Genomic DNA, 23,481 nt, shown 5'->3' on the forward strand with positions numbered 1-23,481 from the left:
AGCTGCATTTTTATTATTGACCCAGAAACATATAACATTTGATAGCAAGCGATGACCTTTGCAGTATAATTGCTGCAATGTCTTTACTCCCACCAGAGCCTGCCCTCTAGTGTTCAATCAACAATACGCAGGTAACATATATTCAACACTATATTCAAAAATAAAAAGTATTTCCATTTTCGTTAAACAGAAGCCCTTGTTTTAACTTAAAGCGCTTCTATATGGGAATAAATGTTTCAATTGTGTCGTTGGAGCAGGAGCAGGCCACTCGGCCCCTCGAGCCCTCTCCATCATTCAATAAGATCAATGCTGACCCAAATGTGGCCTTGACTCCTCTTTCCTGCCTGTCCCCGTGCAGATTAAAGATTTGTCTAACATAACCTTGAATATATCCAATACCCCAGCCTCCACTGCTCGCTGGGGGAGAGAATTCCAAAGATTAACGACCCTCTGAGAGAAGAAATTCCTCTACATCTCTGCCTTAAATGGGAAACGCCCTTGTTCTAGATTCTCCCACAAGGAGGAAACCCCCTCTTAGCAGTCGCAATGTCAAGCCCACTCTGAACTGTCGGTGTCCCAATAAGATCACCTCTCATCAGTTCACAGACTTCAATTAATTTGAAGCTAGGTTGAATCTGGTCACCAATTATTATTATGTAGAATAAAGTTGCCAAACCCCCCAGGGTTGTCTGGGACCCTCCATAACCCTCTATAACTTCATACACATTTTATTTTGGTCTGTCCGGATTTGGTTTTGATTGGTCAGTTTTAAGAGGTGCATCTGTTGGTGAGTTTACTTGGTTGCCAGTGCCCGGGCACAATCCGTACCAGAACGTTTGAACAAAGGTTTTAAAATATCTCATTAATCAAATGTCATTCATCAGAGACTTGCAGGAACAACCTCACCAAACACAAAAAACAGTGTGAAAGAGGGAAAGGGGAGGGAAATGGTATGGGTGGAAGAAGGGGAGGGGGAGGGGCAGTGCATGGGATAGGGTGGGGGGTGAGGGGGGGGGGGGGTTGGATGCATGGGCGGGAGGGGCAGTGCATGGAATGGGAGAGAAATGAATAGGAAATAAGGTACAGGGAGTGGGATGGCATGGGAAGAAAAGGTAGGATGGTGGTTGGGGGATGGGATTCAGTGCTTGGGATGGGGAGGAATGAATAGGAGATAAGGAATGAGAGTGGGATGGCATGGGAAGAAAAGGTAGGATGGTGGTTGGGGATGGGACGCAGTGCTTCGGATGGGGAGGAATGAATAGGAGATAAGGAAGGGAGTGGGAAGGCATGGGAAGAAAAAGTAGGATGGGATGGGATGGGGATAATACTAGAGGGATGAGTGTGGCATGAGAGGGGTGGCATGGAAGGTTGGAATGGCATGGAATTTAAAAGAAGTTCTATTACATAAAGATACTAGTTCCGCCGCAAATATTTAACCCCGTGTACGTTGCTGTGAGTAACACCTGGAAGAATAACCATATAGGGATTAAAAACCGCGTTTTCTTCAGTTTCTTTGAACAGCACTGGTTTTAGTCCTAAAAGTGTTGGAAATATGGGAAAACTTTTATTTGGCAAGAAGGGGTGGTTATGGGTAGGAGGGTATGAGGAAACCTCCATCAATACACCCAATTGCAGACGTCAAGCCGAATGTAGAATGAGGGAAACAAATTCCCGCTCTGTGAGACTGTTTCTTGTGTCTCTCCAATTGCGTGCAGAACGTTCTTTTATTAGTTCAAGACTTAGCTTAGACATGACTCCTGTCCGTAACCTATTCCTATGACACACCCCGGTAAGATGTAACACAGGCGCACGTTTGTTTACCTTTAACTATAGACGGGGTGGGGGAAGGGGTACTATTTGAGCAAATTGCTGAATTTAACTCTTTCCTCTCTTCAGAACATCTATTTACTTTTCCCATATCTCTGATTTTTGAAACCCATCACTTTCTTAATCGTTTTAAAACAGAGGTCTCAGGAGGATTGTGTTCACCCAGTGCAGTTCTGTACCCTTTGCTTCATTATTCAACAGGGGAAACACAGGAACAGGAGGAGGCCATTCAGCCCTTCAAGCCTGCTCTGTCACCCAGTTACATATGGGCCGGTTTGTATCTCAACGTCATTTACTTGGTCCTGTAGCCGTCCCCTTGACCAATAAAATGCCTGGAAATGACTTCCACATCCAGGGCACTGGGTGAATGCAGGAGAACTGGTAGGCCTGCGTCCTACAATATTTGAATATTGAAATTATGGAGCATAATAACTTGCCGTACTGCAAATGGTAATAAGGCAAGGTTAAGTCACCATAGTCCCAATGACCATAGGCTGATTTCCCCTTGAAGGGGAGAGCTGACTGGTGGTGATGTCACCTGAGGGTCACCACGCCTCAGGCAGGAGGCAAGGTTGAGAAGGTGGGGCCTTCATGAATAACCTCAGCTGGTACGGGAATTGAACCTGCGCTGCTGTCCTTGCCCTGCATCATGAACCAGCTGTCTAGCCCACTGAGCTAAATTGGCCCCCAATGTAAATGGTGCATTGTCGCAAAACAGCTGCGACTTCCTACAGCATTGTGCAGCTGTGTGTGTAACAAGCAGTGTAACTGCTGCTGTCAGCTTCCATTGAATGTGCAGGTCCTCCCTCCCACTGGGAAAGCATGTTTTCTCAGCACAATTGGTGTAGCAGCCATGTATCATGTTTGACCTCACTGCCCATATTGAATTGATGGGAGAGTCGCCTGTGACAGACTGAGATGCTGCATTTCATTCCTTGCGCCAGTTCTTTCTCAACATTGGAAATTTTACTACTGACCAAAGGCAAAGTGGGCAAACCTGACACTGCCCACTTGCAAGGCAGTCAAATTGGTGTTGGCACCAAATTAGTGCATTGTGCCCCTGTTACTGAAATGAGTAATGTAAGTCACTGAGGGCCAGTTACAGGTCAAGTGAGTTCTATAACAAAGTGAGGAGAACAGACAGTTCAAGAAAAAAAACTTTGACTTCTTATTTGTCAAATATTAGTCTATTCCACAATCATATTAGTAATGGAAAACTAAGTCTTCATCGTCTTACCCATACATGATTCATTTCTAAACCTCGGCGCCTCAGGTGGGTTACAAGGTTTTGGATATGTTACTGGAGCCGCAGTGCATGGCCGACTTGATGCAGGTCTGCAATTTGTTGATGGGTTTGCAGGAGGGCATGGGCTGAGAGGAAGCGATGAAGGACACCGCGGCCGGCTCATCGAGGCGCACAAGGCCAGAGCAGAAGGTGGCGGGCAGGTCAGCCGACTCACCGGGAGGCAGGGGGGGTTAAGGGGAGATGGTAAACAGTTGGGCCGAATGGCAGAGAGGCATGCGGCCAGGGAGGAAGGTGGGCAGGGCGGCTGATATACAGGGAGGCGTGTGGTCAGGGCAGAAGATGGTGGACAACACAGTGGGGCAGCAGGTGCCCGGGAGGATTGCAGGGCAGGAGATGATGATCCACAGCTTTGGTACAGAGACTTGTTGGGATTTGAAACTGGAGGTGGCGGGCAAGATCGCAGGTTCACAGGAGGGCACGAGGGTGCAGCAGATACCCGTGGACAGGAAGGCTGGTTCGCAGGAGAACATGATGTCCGAGGAGATGCAAAGGGTTTGCATGGAGAGCACTTCTTCTGGCACTGCGATTGGTTGCTGTCGCTTAACCTTTACAAAACAAAGAAGACATTTTAAAATTGCCTATAGTTATGTGGATTTACTCAATGATTGCACAACAGTCACTACATTAAGTAATACTCTTTTGACTTAATCTTTACATTGCCCCTCACTGAAGAACTTGGAGATTTCAGGGGAATACTCCATGGCTCGAACAGATCATGTTTCCCTATCAAATGCATTTCTCACTTTTCTCATCTTTTCCGTTTCTTGACTATTTCCCATGCAACCCCTTCTCCCTCCACGAATTGAGACTTGTGATCGTTCTCCAATTCACTCCTGTCGTTAATGTAATAGCACAATATATCGCTGAGGAGGCTTCATGTACAACAAACAGGATTATTGGAAACAACATAGAACATACAGTGCAGAAGGAGGCCATTCAGCCCATCGAGTCTGCACCGACCCACTTAAGCCCTCACTTCCACCCTATCCCCGTAACCCAATAACCCCATCTAACCTTTTTCTTTTGGTCACTAAGGGCAATTTATCATAGCCAATCCACGGGGAGAACGTGCAGACTCCACACAGACAGTGACCCAGCCGGGAATCGAACCTGGGACCCTGGTGCTGTGAAGCCACAGTGCTATCCACTTGTGCTACCGTGCTGCCCACAACAATTAGGTTTAACTATACACGGGCACAGAAGTATTTCATACAGGTCTTTACTCCTTGACTCCCAGGTGCCCATGCTCCAAGGTCCCGCGCATTTTTACCCCAATGGTCAGTGTTTGTGCATTCCCGCATGATAGGCCCTGAGTGGGTCATGTGACCCACAAAAGATTGCCCCTTAAAGGGGCCATGCTACCACAGTGTCTGCAAGAACACAAAGTGGGTGCAAAAGTGACACACTCTGTCACTTCACACTTGTCCTCCTGTTTTCTTCCTCTTTTTCTATCTATATCTGTTGTTGTAGTTCCTCCCTCTTTCATTGCCCTAGTTTGCTGTTCTGTGCTCCATCTCTTCCTATTTCTGCTGCTCCTTCTGCCTACCACAAGTTGGTGGTGATTGTTATATTACATGATTGTAATGCGTCGTTACTCTTTTGCTTACTTCCAGAATGGTCTGATAGTCGTAGTTCAATGAAACTATCAGTCTTCAGTTTAAGCAAGTAACATTTAATAAATAACAAATATAAATAATAATGAGTTTGTTCACTCTTCTACAACTATAACTGATGTTATAACCTGCCTGCTTACCATTGGCTGGGGACTAATGACAATCCCACAATCCTGTGGGAGTATGAGCTTCCCCAATGAGGGGGGCGGAGAAACCATTAGTAAACTCCATGTATAAATAAAGCTGGTCAGTTTGGAACCAGCAGGAAGGAGTGTGCAGCAAGGGAAGTTGCTGCGCTGTTTTATATATAATATATATATATATATATATATATAATATATATTATATATATATATTATATATATATATTATATATATATCTATCTATAATATATATGTTATTGTAAATAAATGTTATTACTTTGTATCCTTAAAACTCGTGCTGGATTTTTCGTAGCCCTCACAAAACTGGCGACAAAGGTTAAAGTGAATAGCTGTCTACACTGCTGAAGCCACCTCCCTGGATATTTGTTGGATACAGGTTGGAAGTTGTTTTCTATTATACCATGCCTCTGTACGGACGTTTGGATGTTTTTGATGCTGCGCGGGAAAGCTGGAACCAGTACGCACAACGGATGCGTTACTATTTCCAGGCAAACGATATCACTGAAAACGAGCGCCAGGTGGTCATATTGCTCACCGCCTGCGGCCCGCATACGTTTGGGGTGATTAGGAGCCTTACGTACCCAGCTGCGCCGGACACCAAAACGTTTCATGAAATTGTGAATATAGTGGGGCAACATTTTAACCCAACCTCATCCACGATAGTCCAGCGTTACCGGTTTAATACCGCTGAGAGGAACCCTGGAGAATCCCTTGCCGATTTTCTATCCAGGCTACGCAGGATTGCGGAGTACTGTGACTATGGTGAGACCTTGTCAGAAATGTTACGCGACCGTTTGGTTTGCGGTATTAACAATGCGGCCACCCAGAGTAAGTTGTTAGCTGAGCCAACATTGACTTTTCAACAGGCCATTCAAATAGTATTGTCCCGAGAGAGCGCAGAACGAGGAGTGCAGGAGCTACAGGGAATGGAAGTGCATGCCTTGGGGCGCAACCCCTTCCATCCGAAAACATCCCCACGCACGCCTGCGGTACCTTGGGCGAGGCAACGTCCGGACCGACGCCAGTGGCCGTCGGACATTCGTCCCCGAAGGGAGCCTTCTCCAGAACCAATGGATGAGGAGCCATGTCCGTGTCAGACTTGTAGGCGCCGACCCTGTCGCGGATGCCGGTCCTGGGGGCGCCAGAGGCGCCGTCGTTCTGACCGAAACTGGGACCAGCCCAGGGGCCGTACCTTCCATGTGGATGAACCTGCGGCAACTACTCCTGAGGACGTGGAGACAGAGGACGACTGCCTGCAGCTGCATTGTGTGGCAGCTCCCCGTGTGGCCCCAATTAAGGTGACAGTACGGGTCAATGGTCACCCGCTTGAGATGGAGTTGGACACTGGCGCAGCGGTCTCCATGATCGCCCAGAGGACATTCGACCACATCAAGCAGGGTATACAGACCCTTACATTAACCGACACACAGGCCAGGTTGGCCACCTACACGGGGGAACCACTGGGCATTGCAGGAACTACAATGACCCCTGTTGTTTATGGACGCCAGGAGGGGCATTTCTCACTTATCGTGGTGTGCGGCCATGGGCCCAGCCTGTTGGGTCGGGACTGGTTGCGCCATTTGCGGTTGCAATGGCAGCACATCCTCCAAACAGTTTCTGGAGGGTTGACTGAGGTGCTGGGACGATACCCAGATGTATTCCAGCCTGGTTTGGGGAAAATAAAAGGGGCCGCAGCCCGTATCGCGCTATTTCCGGGCGTGCCCGGTGCCTTACGCCTTGCTCGACAAGGTAGAAGGGGAGCTCACTCGTTTGGAGAGTTTGGGTATTATCAGGCCCGTCCGTTTTGCTGACTGGGCAGCACCAATTGTACCTGTAATGAAGCCAGATGCCACAGTTCGCTTGTGTGGCGACTATAAACTTACAGTGAATACGGCTTCCCGACTCGACCGATATCCAATGCCTCGCATAGAGGATCTCTATGCGAAGCTTGCAGGTGGACTCTCCTTCACAAAATTAGATATGAGTCACGCCTACCTATAGTTGCAGCTGGACCTTGCCTCCCGACCATATGTAACAATTAATACACACCAGGGCCTGTATGAATATACACGGTTGCCCTTTGGAGTATCCTCTGCCTACGCTGTTTTTCAACGTGTTATGGAGGGCATTTTGAGAGGTTTACCACGTGTCGCTGTCTACTTAGATGACGTTTTGATTACAGGGACATCGGAGCAGGAACATTTGGAAAATCTGGAGGCTGTCCTTAGAAGCTTTTCGGAGGCTGGAGACTGTTTACGTCACACAAAGTGCGTATTTCAGGCAAAGGAAGTAGTCTACCTAGGTTATCGGGTGGACCGCGAAGGTTTGCACCCCGTCGCAGAGAAGGTGCGTGCGATTCAACAGGCCCCCGTCCCGACCGACACTTCGCATCTTCGTTCTTTTCTCGGTCTCGTAAACTATTACGGGAAGTTCCTCCCCAATCTGGCAACTACGCTGGCCCCTTTGCACCTTCTGCTAAAGAAAAATCACACCTGGGTTTGGGGTCAGCCGCAAGAAACCGCTTTCCGGCGGGCAAAGCAACAATTGTCGTCGTCTGGGTTACTAACCCACTATGATCCTGGAAAGCCTTTGCTCGTCACATGTGATGCATCCCCATATGGTATTGGGGCCGACCTGTCCCACAAGATGGAGAACGGGGCCGAGCGACCGATAGCTTTCGCCTCCCGCACATTGACTGCAGCAGAGAAAACGTACGCGCAGATCAAGAAGGAGGGCCTGGTAGTGGTTTTTGCGGTGAAACGCTTCCACCAGTACGTGTATGGCCACCATTTCACTATCGTGACTGATCATAAGCCTCTGTTGGGACTTTTCAGAGAGGAAAAGCCAATACCGCCCATTGCTTCCGCACGGATCCAGCGCTGGACTTTGTTGCTTGCTGCATACGAGCATTCTCTGGAGCACAAAGCAGGAACGCAGATAGCAAATGCCGACGCACTGAGCCGATTGCCTTTATCGACCGGCCCCATGTCGACCCACACGACCGGTGAGGTCGTTGCAACCCAAAATTTTATGGACACCTTGCCTGTCACGGCATCACAGATCCGTGAGTGGACCCAGATGGAGCCAGTCCTGTCAAAGGTTTGGCACATAGTCCTGTATGGTGGGCAGCATAGACAGCTCCCAAGCGAGATGCAGGCATTTTCCTCCAAGCTGTCAGAATTCAGCATGGAAGACGGCATCCTCTTGTGGCGAATGCGTGTGATTGTCCCGGAAAAAGGCCAGGAGCTGATACTAAGAGACTTGCACAATGGGCATCCAGGTGTGACCAAAATGAAAATGTTGGCCTGGAGTTATGTCTGGTGGCCAGGCCTCGACACCGACATTGAGAAGGTGGCCCAAAACTGCTCCATTTGCCAGGAGCATCAGAAGCTTCCGCCGGCCGCGCCCCTACATCACTGGGAATGGCCAGGGTGGCCTTGGGCACACTTGCATGCAGATTTTGCAGGCCCTTTTCAAGGATCCACGTTCCTTCTATTAATCGACGCCCAGTCTAAATGGCTAGAGGTGCATAAGATGCAGGGGACAACGTCCTGCGCAACAATTGAAAAGATGCGTTTGTCTTTTAGTACGCATGGCCTCCCCGAAGTGCTGGTCACGGATAACGGCACTCCATTCACGAGTGAGGAGTTTGCGAGGTTCATAAAGATGAACGGCATTCGCCATATCCGCACTGCCCCATACCACCCGGCTTCAAATGGGTTGGCAGAGCGCGCAGTGCAGACATTCAAAAGAGGCCTAAAGAAGCAGTCTTCCGGATCAATGGACACGAGACTGGCTCGCTTTTTGTTTACGTATAGGACCACCCCCCATGCGGTGACTGGGGTAGCTCCCGCAGAACTCCTAATGGGCCGGAGACTTCGCACCCGCCTTAGTATGGTTTTTCCGGACATTGGCGCAAAAGTATGCCGCACACAAGAACGGCAAGGACAGGGATTTTCTCGGCATCGGCCGATTCGGCAGTTTGCGCCCGGTGACCCAGTGTTCGTTCGGAGTTTTGCTGGTGGTGTCTAGTGGGTTCCTGGCGTAATCTTTCGCCAAACGGGCCCTATATCTTACCAGGTGCAAACCCAGGTTCGTCTCACGCGCAAACATGTAGACCACGTTCGGTCCAGAAGACTATCCCCTCCAAAGGTTCCCCGCCCCCGGAGCTCATTTCTACAGCCGCAGAGACCAGAGACAAGGGAAGGTAGTCCTCACAATCTTCCTCTGCTGCCTCACTCAAAGCCTGCGCAGGTCGTTACAGAACCGAATGGAAATAGAGATGCTGACATGACGGAGGCAGCAGACTCTGACTCCGAGATGGAGACACAGGACGCATCAGATGGGAACTCCTTGGGTCCACGGGCCGTGGATGTACAACCGTTACGCCGTTCATCACGGAAGCGCCGGTCTCCATCTCGTTACACGCCGCCTGATCCAGCGCCGCGTGCAAATTGTGTCCGGCCTGCGGCAAAACGAGTCCGACGCCCTCCTTCGCCAGGGTCTTCGATGGATTCCTTGGACTTTGGGGGGGGAGGGATGTTATAACCTGCCTGCTTACCATTGGCTGGGGACTAATGACAATCCCACAATCCTGTGGGAGCATGAGCTTCCCCAATGAGGGGGGCGGAGAAACCATTAGTAAACTCCATGTATACATAAAGCTGGCCAGTTTGGAACCAGCAGGAAGGAGTGTGCAGCAAGGGAAGTTGCTGCTGCTGTTATATATATATATATATATATGTTATTGTAAATAAATGTTATTACTTTGTATCCTTAACTCGTGCTGGATTCTTCGTGGCCCTCACAAAAACTGATGATAAAGTAAATCAGAAGTATTAATAATGTTTAACTACATGTGCCAACTAAGCTATCTCTCTAACGCTCTGCTATCTGGTCACTCCTGATACGAAGAGGCGGGAAGAACCTCTGAGTTCAGTTCTCTACATGGATCTGGTGCTGCCATCTAGTGGTTGTCTAGCACTATGATACAGTTGTTAACCCTTTACATACCAGCAGATATACAGATCACTACAGTGATGCCAAACTGTCCGCCAAGAACCCTTATGACAGTTAGTCTATCAGCTAAAAATATTTAGGTGCTGCATTGCGAAGTAACTGGCACATTGGAGTTGATCCATCTGTATTTGACAAAGGCCAGCAGTCCCATGTTTTTATCTATCCCACAGTGGGTAAACTATATGTGGTCGGCAGGAAGCTGGTAAAAGACTCACATTCCTTTGTTGCACGGCCTCAGTTCATTCCAGCATGAAAATTATTCATGAAGCAGTATTTGATCCATATACAAAAGCAACCTGCATTTCTAGGTCATCTTTAACATGGAAAAACATCCCATGGAGCTTTCCAGAAACAAGGGAAAGGAGGAGACGGGAGGTCAGTTGACCACATATCCCTCCTTTTCCGATGCTGGCCTTTGTGCACTCCCGGTTTCCTCCGTCCCACTACTCAAGGTTCTAGAATGCCCGTCCTAATCCTCCCTCGCTCCTTCCGTCTTTGATCCTTAAAATCTACCCTCTTTTCTAAGATTTTGAACACCCCTCCGCCCACCCCCACTGCCTCAGTAAACCTATTTATATGACTTGGTGTCAAACCTTGTTTGCTTACTTACACTCTTGTGAGGTGCCATTGGCCATTTTCATAGAATCATATAATTTACAGTGCAGAAGGAGGCCATTCAGCCCATTGAGTCTACACTGGCCCTTGGAAAGAGCACCCTATCCAAGCCCACACCTCCACCCTATCCCCGTAACCCAGTACCCCACCTAACCTTTTTTGGACACTAAGGGCAATTTAGCATGGCCAATCCACCTAACCTGCACATGGAAGGAAACCGGAGCACTCGGAGGACACGCACGCAGACACGGGAAGAATGTGCAGACTCCACACAGACAGTGACCCAAGCCGCGAATCGAACCTGGGACTCTGGAGCTGTGAAGCAACTGTGCTAACCACTGTGCTACCGTGGGCCTCAGGCCTACAACATCATTATGAAGTTAACATCACTGGAGGCCTTAGACACAAAGCTGTTTGAGCAGCTGGGGACACTTGTGAAAGAGCCAGGGGCTTGTCTAGCACAGTGGGCTAAACAGCTGGCTTGTAATGCAGAACAAGGCCAGCAGCGCGGGTTCAATTCCCGTACAGGCCTCCCCGAAAAGGCGCCGGAATGTGGCGACTAGGGGCTTTTCACAGTAACTTCATTGAAGCCTACTTGTGACAATAAGCGATTATTAGAATTGTTTTTTTTAAATGAATTTTATTCCAAACGTATATGAAAAGTTACAACACAAACAATTTGGGGAACAAATTTCTCATCACACAACTATGTAGTTTATAAATTGTTCCCCTTTTTCGCCCTCCCCCCCTCACCCCTCCGCGATGAATAACTCCTCAAACACGATCACAAACATCCCCCACCTTGCCTCAAAACCTTCCACTGAACCCCTTAACTCGAATTTGGGCCAGGGTTCCCCAAAATCCAGCAACCCCCTCATAAAACCTACATCATCCTAATTTGGTGCATACACATTCACCAACACCACTGGCGTCCCTTCTAATACCCCGCTCACGATCACATATCTCCCACCCTGGTCCCTCACTTCCTTCGTGCTCACAAACCCCATTTTCTTACTCATCAAAATTGCCACTCCCAGCGACTTTGAATCAAACCCTGAGTGGAAAACCTGACCCACCCATCCCTTCCTTAGCCTAACCTGGTCCTTCATGCGGAGGTGCGTCTCCTGCAGAAAGACCACCTCCGCTTTCAAGCCCCTAGGGTGTGCAAAGACCTGTGATCTTTTAACCGGTCCATTGAACCCTCGCCAAAAGGGAAGGGTAGTGGACGGTTCCACGTTATCAGCCTTAGAGGGGGCTTACGCCTCCATTCCCCTCTACCCTCCACCATCCTCCCCTTTTGGCTCTCATCGTGTTAATTTCAGCTTATACCTGGCCCATCCAAGATGGCCCCTTTCTCCGCCACTGACCATGTTTCCTTTCCAACTTCGCCTCATCGCGTCACCCTCCCTTCCCCTCCCCCTTTCCCCTCCCCCCGTCCCCTACCCCCCTACATCCGCCTCTCTCGGCCTTCTCCACTACCTCACTTCTGTTCACCAACTTACCTGCCAGCATGGCAGCTTCTGCCCAAAGGCTTCTCCCACTGACCCCCCACCCCTCCCTTGCCTTCACCTCTCTGCTCTGTGGAGATGGCTCCCTGCTGAGCTCCCCCTTCCCCACCCAAACAAAACCACAGGCACTTTCCCCAAGAACAAACAAACATAAGAAAACATACACAGCCCCAGACAGCAGGAGGGGGGATGGGGACAGCTGCCCCCTTACACATTTTTTCCCCTGCTTCCCTTTGTCAATCCAACAGTTAGAAAAAATAAAAAAAACCTCCACATCGGGGGAAAAGAATCCTCCCACTCCCTCCAGTCCCCACTCCACCAGTATTCCCAACTACTTCAAAGTGCGAGCACCTCAGTCTTCCAGATTTGTTCAGTTCAGTTCTCCCCCAGTTTATGCTCCTTGATAAAGTCATTGGCCACTTCTGTGGTCCCAAAATAGTATCCCGGACTTGAGATGTCACCCAAAGCTTCGCCGGGTAGTGCACCCCAAACCTGATCTGCCTTCAATATAGCACCACCTAGGCTTTGTTGAACCACGCACGCGTTTTGCCAGCTCAGCTCCAATGTCCTGGTACATTCAGACCCTGATCCCCTCCCATTCACAGTTGCGCTTCTCTCTGGCCCACTGCAGAATCGTCTCTTTCTCCACAAACTTATGGAGCCTCCCGATCACCGCCCATGGCGGCTCCTCTGCTCTAGGCTTCTGCCTCATAGACCCGTGCACTCTGTCCACCTGCTGGGCCTTATCCAGCACCCCGTCCGCCACCAGCATCCTTGAAACATACCTCGTGGCACTCACACCTTTCACTCCTTCAGGCAGGCCCACTATCCGCAGATTCTGCCTCCTCGATCAATTTTCTTGCTACTCCGCCTTTGCTCTCATTGTCTTACAAAGATCTCCTAAGAGCTCCACCTCGGCCTCCAATGCCAGCATGCTGTGGTCCGCCATCACCCTCTCAAACTCTTGCATCTGCGACCCCTGCACCACCAAATATTTCTCCATCCTCTCCATCGAGTACTTCAGGGGTGCCACAGCCCCTTCGATGGCCTTCGAGCGATCCTCCTGCATCGCCTTCCTCTGCTGCTGGCGGAATTCTTCCTTGATAAAGGCCATCAACTGTTCCATTTGGGGCTTTCCAACTTGCACCAGCCCTCCCCCTCCGCCATCCTTCCACTGGCTGCTGCACCACAGGTCTCTTCCAACTCCTTGGCCAGGTCTTTCATTTTCTGCCAGATTTGATAACCAGTAGACATGCCACTCCCAGGGGAACCTTCTCCTCTGACTCTAGCTACACTTTCACCGAATTTTGGGTAAAAAGAGCTCTTTTCTATGCCTTCAAGCAGGAGTTGCCCTGTGTGCGACCACTCACAGCATGGCCGCCACCGGAAGCCCTGACCCTCCAGTATACTACAGTGTTATAAATTTCACTCGGCAATCACAGACCCAGGGGAGACAATTTTGGCTTTTGTTGCTAGACTTTGCCAAATGGCTGAAGACTCGGAATTTGGCTCGGCACTAAGCACATGCTGCGCTGCTGTCTGCTATGTGGCATCAACAATATCAATGTACAAAGAAAAATGTAAGCCATAACAAAAATTACCCTGGATAAAACAATAGAAATAGCTCAAATCACCAAATGCACCAAGAAAGGCACTTCTGAGCTACAGTGCATCCAGGAAGGTGAGGTATATCAACTTTGGAGTGGAACAGGAGAGCACCCCAAGTGACAGGCACAGAGGAGGCTGAACAGAGACTCCAGGAGCAAGATCATGGTCAGAGGCAAGGAGGAAAAGCGGGCTGTCAGCCCGGGAATTTGGATGAGTGTTACAGAGCAGTGGGGTAGACTGTGGTAAGTGGGATGGAGGAATCATTTACAGCAGACCCTCCCTACAACAAAAAACGCCATGAAAGATGTTCACCAACATTTCTTATTCTTATTAAATAGAAAGATTAGAGAGGCACTGGAGAAGGTGCAGAGAGGATTCACAAGGATGGTCACTGAAATGTGTGGATATACAAATTTGGAAATGATTGACAGACTGTCATTTTTGTCTTGAAGAAAGAAGGGTGATTGTTATAACCTGCCTGCTTACCACTGACTGGGGACTAATGGCAATCCCACAATCCTTAGGGAGTACGAGCTTCCCCAATGAGGGGGACAGAGAAATCATTAGCTGATTCCCTGCATAAAAATAGCTGTCCAGCATGGAACCAGTTAGAGAGGAGTGAGCAGCAAGGGAGTTACTGCTGCTGCTGTTGTGTGTATATATATATCTTATTGTAAATAAATGTTATTTCTTTCTATTCTACAACTCGTGCTTGATTCTTTGTGGGCCTCACAAAACTGACCTAATGGAGATCTTTAAAATGATGAAAGATTTTGATTGCATGGATACAGGGAGAATGGCTGGGATTTTCTGCCCATTCACGCTGCAGGATCTTACGGTCCCACCGATTGTTCACTCCGCCATGAGATTCGCGGCAGCGAGGGGTACGTTCAACATGAAATCCCATTGACGACACCGGGCACCCACGGAACACGCCGCGGAGGGAGAGGGAAATCGCGCCCACTGTTTCCTATTGTGGGCAAGAATATAACCAGAGACCGTCAATATAAGATAGTCACTGAAGAATTCAACAGGGATGCCGAGAGAGTGGGAGAATGTGAAACTCATGACCACAATAAATGGTTGGAGTGAACAGTTATAGATGCCATTAAGGCTAGCTTAGCGTAGGAGGAAGAAGGAATTACAGAATTCCGATGATAGGAGATTGTTGGGAGGTGATTCGGCTGGAGCATAATCCTCAGCATGGACTGGTTGTGCAGAATGGCCTGTTTCTGTCCTATAAATCCTACGTAGTCAACAGACTGTGTTGACATTGGGTACATAAAATATGTTTAGGATATTCATGAAAGATGTCTATTGTAACTTGTGTTTTGTTTTAATTTGCAGAATGAGTCGCTCTTAAGAAAGAGGCAAGGAAATGCCTTCTTGAACTGCTGCAGTCCAGGTGTAGATACTCCCTGGTTTTGTTTGGGATTTTGGCCCAACGACCATGACAGACCAGTGAGATATTCCCAAGTCACGATGTGATATGACTTGGAGGAAAACTTGCAGATGGTGGTGTTCTCATGTGTTTACCTCTTCCCTTTAGGTGGTAGAGGTCACAGGTTTGGCAGGTTCTGTCAAAGGAATCTTTTTTTTTTTCCTTAATCCTCTCCCTGGATGTATAAAATATATTCATCTGGAGTGAGTGCAATGTTTCCTCAAGGCAATTGAGAAAATGGGCTTTGCTGACACTTTGAGGAAATGGATTGCAATCCAGGGCTTGTTCCCCAGGTCCACAGTGAACAGCAGCTGACTCCATCCCCCTCAGCTCTCCTCCTCCCTCAACAGGCAGACAAAGCCTCATTCCCAGGCTTCCTGCCCCAACCTTGCTGTGCACAGAATTTTCTTCCTTGAATGGAGCCGGTGAATGGAACCTGGAAACATTCAACTGGCTTCACCTGGGGGAAGGATCTGTAACAAATGAAATGTAAATCAAGTGTAAGTATAAAGGAAAGAGTGAAGGAGAGCGGAGAAGCAACTGGACTAACCAGCAACTAAATATCCCGTCAATAAATAGAGTTATACAACAGGAGAGTAAAGACAGAATGAAAAGTGAAAGGGGACAAATGCAATTTGCTCATTGCCGCCCCATCAGTCTGCTCTAAATAATCAGCAAAGTGCTGGGAGGTGGATGTGATGGGCAGAGATCTCAAATGACACTTTCTCACCCACAACTTTTAATGGTCCATTAAATTGTCCGTCCCGCCCGCCCCGCTCCCCCCTTCCCGCGGGGATGGCAGCAGTTTGAATGTAAATGAATGTGGGAGTGATGGCAAAGGGCTGCCGGGGAGTTTTGTTTGTGGATGCAGACATTTCCCTGAAGGATGTGAGTGAAATATGAAAGAGTGAGGGGGGTGAAGCTGCAGCTCTCCCTGTGCAGCCCCCCCACCTGCGCTTCTCCATTTCCCCGCCGCCCCTTTTCTGACCAGGTGGCTCTGATTTTAAACGGTGTTTAACTGCCGAGCAGAGGAGCGCGCGCGCCGCCCCGCTGCAGAGTCCTGTCAAAGGAATCTTGCTGAGTTGCTGCAGTGCATCTTGTGTTTAGTACACACTGCGTACAAGCAGGTGGAAAAGACAGAAACAAACTTTAAAACGAGACTACGCCAAATCGGCACATTTATGCATTATTAGCGAATATTCACCTCCTTTCCTCCGACTCAAGCATGCATTTAAATGCCGAAATGTCCCCTTGTAAGGAAATGTCTTTTCTAGAACTAAGTTCCTTCATCTTGGCCAAGAGAAGATCCTCCATTTCCTGACCAATAAAGAAAAAAAAGCGGAAATGCTCAACAACAAAAGACAACAATAGGAATGCATTAATTTTATATAATGAACCAATAGCAGCACATTTCAGACCCACTGTGATGTTAGCGATAGTAATGGGAGGTGGTTTAACTCAGTTGGCTGGACAGCTGGTTTGTGATGCAGAGGGAGGCCAACAGCATGGGTTCAATCCCCATACCGGCTGAGGTTATTCATGAAGTCCTCGCCTTCTCAACCTGGCCCCTCGCCTGAGGTGTGGTGATCCTCAGGTTAAATATTTTTTAAAAATTCTTTCCACTGGGGAGGAGGTGGTGTATTGATATTGTCACTGGACTAGTAATCCAGACAGCCGGGTAATGCTCTGGGGACCCGGGTTCGAATCCCGCCATGGCAGATGTTGACATTTGAATTCAATAAAAAACCTGGAATTAAAAGTCTCATGATGACAGTGAAACCATTGTCGATTGTCATAAAAACCCATCTGGTTCACTAATGTGAAGGAAATCTGCCATCCTTACCTGGTTTGACCTACATGAGACTCCAGATCCACAGCAATGTGGTTGATTCTTAAAAATGCCACCCAGTTCAAGGGCAATTATGGATGGGTAACAAATGCTGGCCTTGCCTGCGATGCTCACATCTCATGAAAGAAAAAAGGAAAAAAATAAATAGCCACCAATCAGCTCTCCCCCTCAAAGGGGAAAACAACCATTGTCCCAGATGACTATGGCGATTTTACCTTACCATAAGTAAGACACTTGCTGGGTTGGGACATTTGAACTGCAGCAGTGCAAATTATATCGGGAAAAAATAGGATTGTGTCTAATTGAAGTATGTGGTTCGAGCGCAAGGCAGTGATAGGCAGGAAGATTGGTCAACATTATGTCTGGGCATTAAGACAGACAATTGCAGATTATCAGTCGCTATAGAATAAAGAAAAAACAATATAGAAAATACAAATATAGGAAACACCCAGTATAGAAATTACAGTTATGGAAATCACCCTGATATTGAAAATACCGGATATAGAAAACACACGGGTGTCAAACGAACTAAAAATGGGTAATTCTGTAGCTTTTAAACAGGCGGTTCATGCTCATCATCTGTTTTACATCTGACAGTAAGATAAACATCTGCTTAATGCCTTTTATATGTTGTGAATTAAAAGGACAACGGCAATAATTAGCGTGGCGAAAGATGGTTACCATTTTTAATTAACATTGTTAATGCTTGTGTGGCATAATTACACAAAAAACTCTACTAGCTCCCAGGTGCTGATTTTAACTTTGGAAGGGAAGTGGAATGCCTCCTTTTCCAACATAGGTTCAGGAGCACGATATTATAGTTCAGTATCATGATTAAATCTTGCGGTGAAAATAACTCTACTGTTCTGCTGTCAATAAAGTTATAGTATCTCCAGAATTACATAGAATATACAACAGAGAAACAGTCCATTTGGCCCAATAGTCTGTGCTCGTGTTTACACTCCACTCGCTTCTTCTCTCATTCCAGTTACCTCACCCTTCCACCATATCTTTCTATTCTCTTTTCTCCCATGCACTTGTTTAATTTCCTTTTGAAAGTATCTAAACTATTTGCCTCAATGAATTCCTGTCAAAGTGATTTCTACTTTCTCCATTTTCTTCACACTACAAACACTGAACATTAGGCCAGTGAACTAAGACTGTAGCGATTATCCCAGCTTGTGGGAGGTGGTGGCGTAGTGATATTGTCACTGGACTAGTACACCAGAGACCCAGAGTAATGCTCTGGGGACCCAGGTTCACATCTCGCCACCTCAGATGGTGAAATTTGAATTGAATAAAAACCTGGAATAAAAAGTTGAATGATGACTATGAAACCATTGTTGATTGTTGTAAAAACCCATCTGGTTTACTAATTTTCTTTTACGGAAGAAAATCTGCTGTCCTTATCTGGTGTGGAGTCACTTTCTGTTGGGCCAACACTCACTTTGTTAATGCTTTCCTTTTTAAAATATCTATGGAAACTCTTACTATCTATATTTATATTTCTAGCTTGTCCTCTTTTGTGCTCTATTTTTTCCCTCCTTTTTAGTCATTTTTTGCTGTTTTTTAAATTCTATCACATCTTCTGACCTGTCACCGTCTTTATGCAATTATATGATTTTTCTTTTAGTTTGACAGTAGGCTGAATTCAGCAAACCTGTTGCAGCCGCTGCGGATCTGGGCACAACGGGTGAATCGTGCGCGAGCCCCAAATCAAATTTCGCGCCCATGTGGGAATCACATGACTACTTCCACCTGGCGCGATCTGGATCTTGCTTATCAGAATATTTAAATGAGCCTTGGACTCTGGATTCACGCGGTACTCAACGGCTGCGCCTGGGAGACCTGGCTGGCATTTAGTATTGATCTACGTTGGATCAGGCATAACAGCACTTTGGTGGGGGGTTCTCCCCGGCCATTGGATATCCCTGGGTTGTCAGGAACAGGGGCAAGGGGGTACCCTGGTAGACCCCTGGCATCTGGGCACTGCCAGCCTGATACCCTGGCAGTGCCATCCAGGCAGCTTGGAAGTGCCACCTTGCCATTACCAGGGAGCCTTAGTGGTACTGCCACCGTGCCAGGTTGGTACTGCTAGGGGTCAGACCTGTGGGGGGGGGGCCTTGAAACTTGGAGGGGTGCCTGAAGTTATCGGGGTTGCTGCCAAAGTGATGCCTAGCTTGCCAGTAGGAAATCCCTTTAAGTGTGGCCTTGGATGAGATAATCTCACCAAGGCCAGAATAAAACAGTAAGAAGTCTTACAACACCAGGTTAAAGTCCAACAGGTTTGTTTCAAATCACGAGCTTTCGGGCGCAGCTCCTTCCTCAGGTGAATGAAGAGGTTGGTTCCACAAACACATATATAGACAAAGTCAATGATGCAAGATGATACTTTGAATGCGAGTCTTTGCATGTAATTAAGTCTTTGCAGGTCCAGACGGAGCAACTGGAGAGAGGGATACTCACAGGTTAAAGAGCTGTGAATTGTCTCAAACCAGGATAGTTGGTAGTAATTCGCAAGCCCAGGCCAGATGGTGGGGGGTGAATATAATGAGACATGAATCCAAGGTCCCGGTTGAGGCCGTACTCATGCATGCGGAACTTGGCTATCAGTTTCTGCTCGGCGATTCTCCTTTGTCGCACGTCCTGAAGGCCGCCTTGGAGAACGCTTAACCGAAGATCACGGGCTGAATTCCCTTGACTGCTGAAGTGTTCCCCGACTGGAAGGGAACATTCCTGCCTGGTGATCTGAGCGCGATGTCCGTTCATCCGTTGTTGCAGACGCTGAAGCTCCCTCTCCTATTCACCTCCCCCACTGGTCCATCTGTCACTTATTCTTTAATTTTGCTTTCACCGAGCAATGTTACGATCCCTGAAGAGAATCCCAACTATTTGCAATTTGCAAAACTGAGGAACGGTGACTGCACCACAGGTTTGCTAACACTGGTCAATAGGTATCTCTTATGTTTGAGCACAGAAACAAAAAGGAAATTCTTTAACTTACTCCTTACACCAGCCACTGTGTATTCCAATTGAGCAAACCTACAGGATACTACGAGGCATAGATAGAGTGGACGGGGAGAGGATGTTTCCACTTGTAGGAAAAACTAGAAGTAGAAAACACAAGCTCAGACTAAAGGGATGATCCTTTAAAACAGAGATGAGGAGGAATTTCTTCAGCCAGAGGGTGGTGAATCTGTGGAACTCTTTGCTGCAGAAGGCTATGGAGGCCAAATCACTGGGTGTCTTTAAGACAGAGATAGATAGGTTCTTGATTAATAAGGCGATCGGGGTTACGGGGAAAAGGCAGGAGAATGGGGGGGGGGTGAGAAAATTATCAGCCATGATTGAATGGGGGAGCAGATTCGATGGGCTGAGTGGCCTAATTCTGCTCCTATGTCTTATGGTCTTATAATACAGTTCAAATACCACTGATAAATAAAGTTAACAATTAGGTTTACTTGCTTTTCTCTGTGAAGAGCCCTTGGAGAGGACCTATTGGAGCAAACTGAAAGACACTACTTGGCAGAATAAAATCCTATTGCAAATGAAACTACAGACAGACCTGGCTCCGCCCTTAATTTCATCATCTGCACCCACAAGATGTCCCATGACTTGGATAACCATGACCAAATATCTCTCAGAAACTACCTACACCCTAGGGACCACCAGATCAAAACAATATTCTATTAGCCACCTATCTGTAAACAAAAAAATGCTTCTCAAATCTATTAGCAGAACACTCCCCCTGCAAAATCAAAAATGACTTCACTTTTACCACCCCTTCAGCACAGCTTTAGCAGGCGTCCTGGCTGTATGCATCGTAAACCCGTTTTCTCAAAACATTACTGCAACAAATATAAAGTATGGCAATTCTTACATTCATCACAGCACTGACCTTTGTTCTCCCATTAACACATTCTGCTATCACACCATTATACCACTATCAGCACCCTCTATAGCTCTTCATGCTGCCATTAATGTTTCCTCTCGAGAATCCTACATATCTTTGTTGCAATCTCTTTGAGCCCGCACAAATCATTAACCATCTATTCTGTTCCAGCTGTTCCACCCCTTTTATACAGTATATAATCCATCACCATTTCTGTCTCTTTAGTTCGGAAGAAGAGTCATGTGGACTCAAAGCATTGACTCTGTTTCTCTCTCCACAGATGCTGCCAGACCTGCAGAGCTCTTTCAGCATTTTCTGTTTTTATTTGATCCCTTGTCCCACTATTTAGTTTAAAACCGTCTCTATCTCCCTAGTTATGCAGTTTGCAAGAACATAGGTCCCAGTTTAGTTCAGGAGTGGGTCATCCTAACAGTACAGCCCCCATAAACCAGAACTCACTCTTCCCACACCTGTCCTTGAGCCACGTAGTCATTTCTCTAATTTTATGTACCCTATGCCAATTTGCATGTGGTTAAATTAATAATCCGGAGATTATACCTTTGAGATGGCGTTGTTTAATTTAGTGCCTCGCTCCTCAAAGTATCTATACAAAACCTTTTTCTTCATTCTACCTACTTGGTTGGTACCCACATGGACCACGACAATTGGATCTTGCCCCTCCCCATTCCGGTTTCTCTCCAGCCCGGAACAGATGTCCCAAACCCTGGATCCGGGTAGCCAATAGTCATCTTGCTGTTTGCTCTTTGCTGCAGAGAACAGTGTCAATCTCACTCACTATACTGTCCCCTACTACCACTACATTCCTATTTGCTCCCCCCACTTGAACGGCTTTCTGTACCACGGTGCCATGGTCAGTTTGTTCATTCACCCTGCAACCTCTCATGCAAACAAGCTGAGAGAACCTCAAACCCATTGGACAATAACAGGTGTCATGTGAGTGTCCCTTTAAGAAAGATTTTTGTCTTATCACAGGGCTTCAGTATGTCATTTTTTGGGTGAAGCTGGGCTGTGGCTGTGAGCCGTTTTTACTTTCGCTTTCAGTTTAGACTGCCATGGACTACAGACAGAGAAAATCAGTGTTTTGGCCTGTCTTTCTCTATTTTCATTTTAAATATCTGTTCCAGAAGTAAACAGGTTGTGACTACTTGCTTTGGTAACTTAAAAGATACATTCAGGGAAAGCCAGTCTCATTTAAGTGAGAAGGCAGAGTCCTGGGCCACACCCCTGAAAAAGGGGTTTTGGTTTAGTGAATTTTGCTTTTGAATTGGAACAGTTAAGGTGGAATTCATTAGGTGTTATACATAGATTACTGTAGCTGTGGGGTATCGTTATGTTTGTAATTGATAAAACGTCTTGCTGAGTGTTTATACAAATGTTAACTAAGTTCTTAAAATAAAGTTTGTTTTGATTAAAGTGTCTGGGAAGACTGTTGAATCACACCTGAAGGGAAGGCTCTTGTGCTCATCCTATCCAAGTTCAACATAAAGGCTGTAGGTCAAGTGGACTTCATAACATACTTTGGAGTTTCTGAGCCCTGGCCTATAACAAAATGACATCACTGAAGCCATGTGATAAGACAAAAACATTTCTTAAAGGGGCACTCACATGACACAGGGACTGACACTCCCGCACTCTGGCCTCCTTAGCTGCCTCACTTAGTCACAGCACCCAGTCCCTGACTGCCTCCAGGTACAGAGAGGTAATTTTCTCCCCCCCCCCCCCCCCTCTGATGTGTCGCAGTGTCCGCAGCTCAGCCTCCAGCTCAATGACTCTGAGCTGAAGCTCCTCGAGCCACAGACACTTACTGCAGACGTGTTTGCCCTGGATCACACTGGCATCTAGGAGTAGCCACACGCTGCAACCTTGACACATCACCTGTCCTGCCATCTCATCAAACTATCAGGTTTGCGCTCAGTTCCTCAGCTGCACAGAAGGACCCTGTATTTAAAGTAAATTGAACTAGGGCTGGAGAAATTGGTTAGATAATTAACTACTTGGCACACACAGCAGAGTGTGTATACCCTGCTTAAGGCTGGAAGAAAGAAACGTTGTCTTCTTACACAGTATGTTCCAGTTACTGCTAATTACAGACTAGACTAGATTTCACAAGAACAAGATTAACACTATACACTCTGCCACTCACCAAACTCTCAGGTGCACAGTCAGTTTCTCGGCTGCACTTTTGTTTGTCTGTCTGTCCATGACAGTTGGTAGGAATGGCTACCGCATAGCCCTTGTGGAGACAAACTCCCTTCACATTTGATGATACCCTCCATTGTGTTGTGTGGCACTGCCACCGTGCTCAATGGGATGGGTTTTGAACAGATCTAACAACTCAAAACCAAACATCCATGAGGCGATGTGGGCCATCAGCAGAATTGTATTCAACCACACTCTGCAAAATCATTGCCCAGTATATCCCCCACTCTACCATTACCACCAACCCAGGGAATCAACGCTGGTTGAATGAAGAGCGCAGTAGGGCATGCCAGGAGCGCCACCAGGCATATCTAAAAATGAGGTGTCAACCGGATGAGCCGGCAACACAGGACCACTTACATGTCAAACAGCAGCAGCAGCATGAGATAGACAGAGCTAAACAATCCCCCAATCAATA

General features: G+C 47.3%; 1 protein-coding gene across 5 annotated transcripts in view; it reads right to left on the reverse strand.

Annotated features, from left to right (window-relative positions):
- The window catches only part of LOC140388133 (uncharacterized), a 248,913-nt gene that overhangs the window by 71,963 nt on the left and 153,469 nt on the right, over positions 1-23,481 (reverse strand). For all 5 annotated transcript variants that reach the window (XR_011934104.1, XM_072471828.1, XM_072471826.1 and 2 more), the window contains exons 9-10: positions 16,307-16,419; positions 3,065-3,678 (exon numbers count right to left, since the gene is read on the reverse strand). Coding sequence is in view for 4 of the 5 variants with exons in the window: in XM_072471828.1 (XP_072327929.1) it covers positions 3,065-3,678; positions 16,307-16,419 (727 nt within the window). In the remaining variant the exon portion in view is untranslated. The remainder of the gene's footprint in view (positions 1-3,064; positions 3,679-16,306; positions 16,420-23,481) is intronic.

The sequence above is a fragment of the Scyliorhinus torazame genome, chromosome 13 (genome assembly GCF_047496885.1).
Source record: "Scyliorhinus torazame isolate Kashiwa2021f chromosome 13, sScyTor2.1, whole genome shotgun sequence".
NCBI classification, from domain to species: Eukaryota; Metazoa; Chordata; class Chondrichthyes; order Carcharhiniformes; family Scyliorhinidae; genus Scyliorhinus; species Scyliorhinus torazame.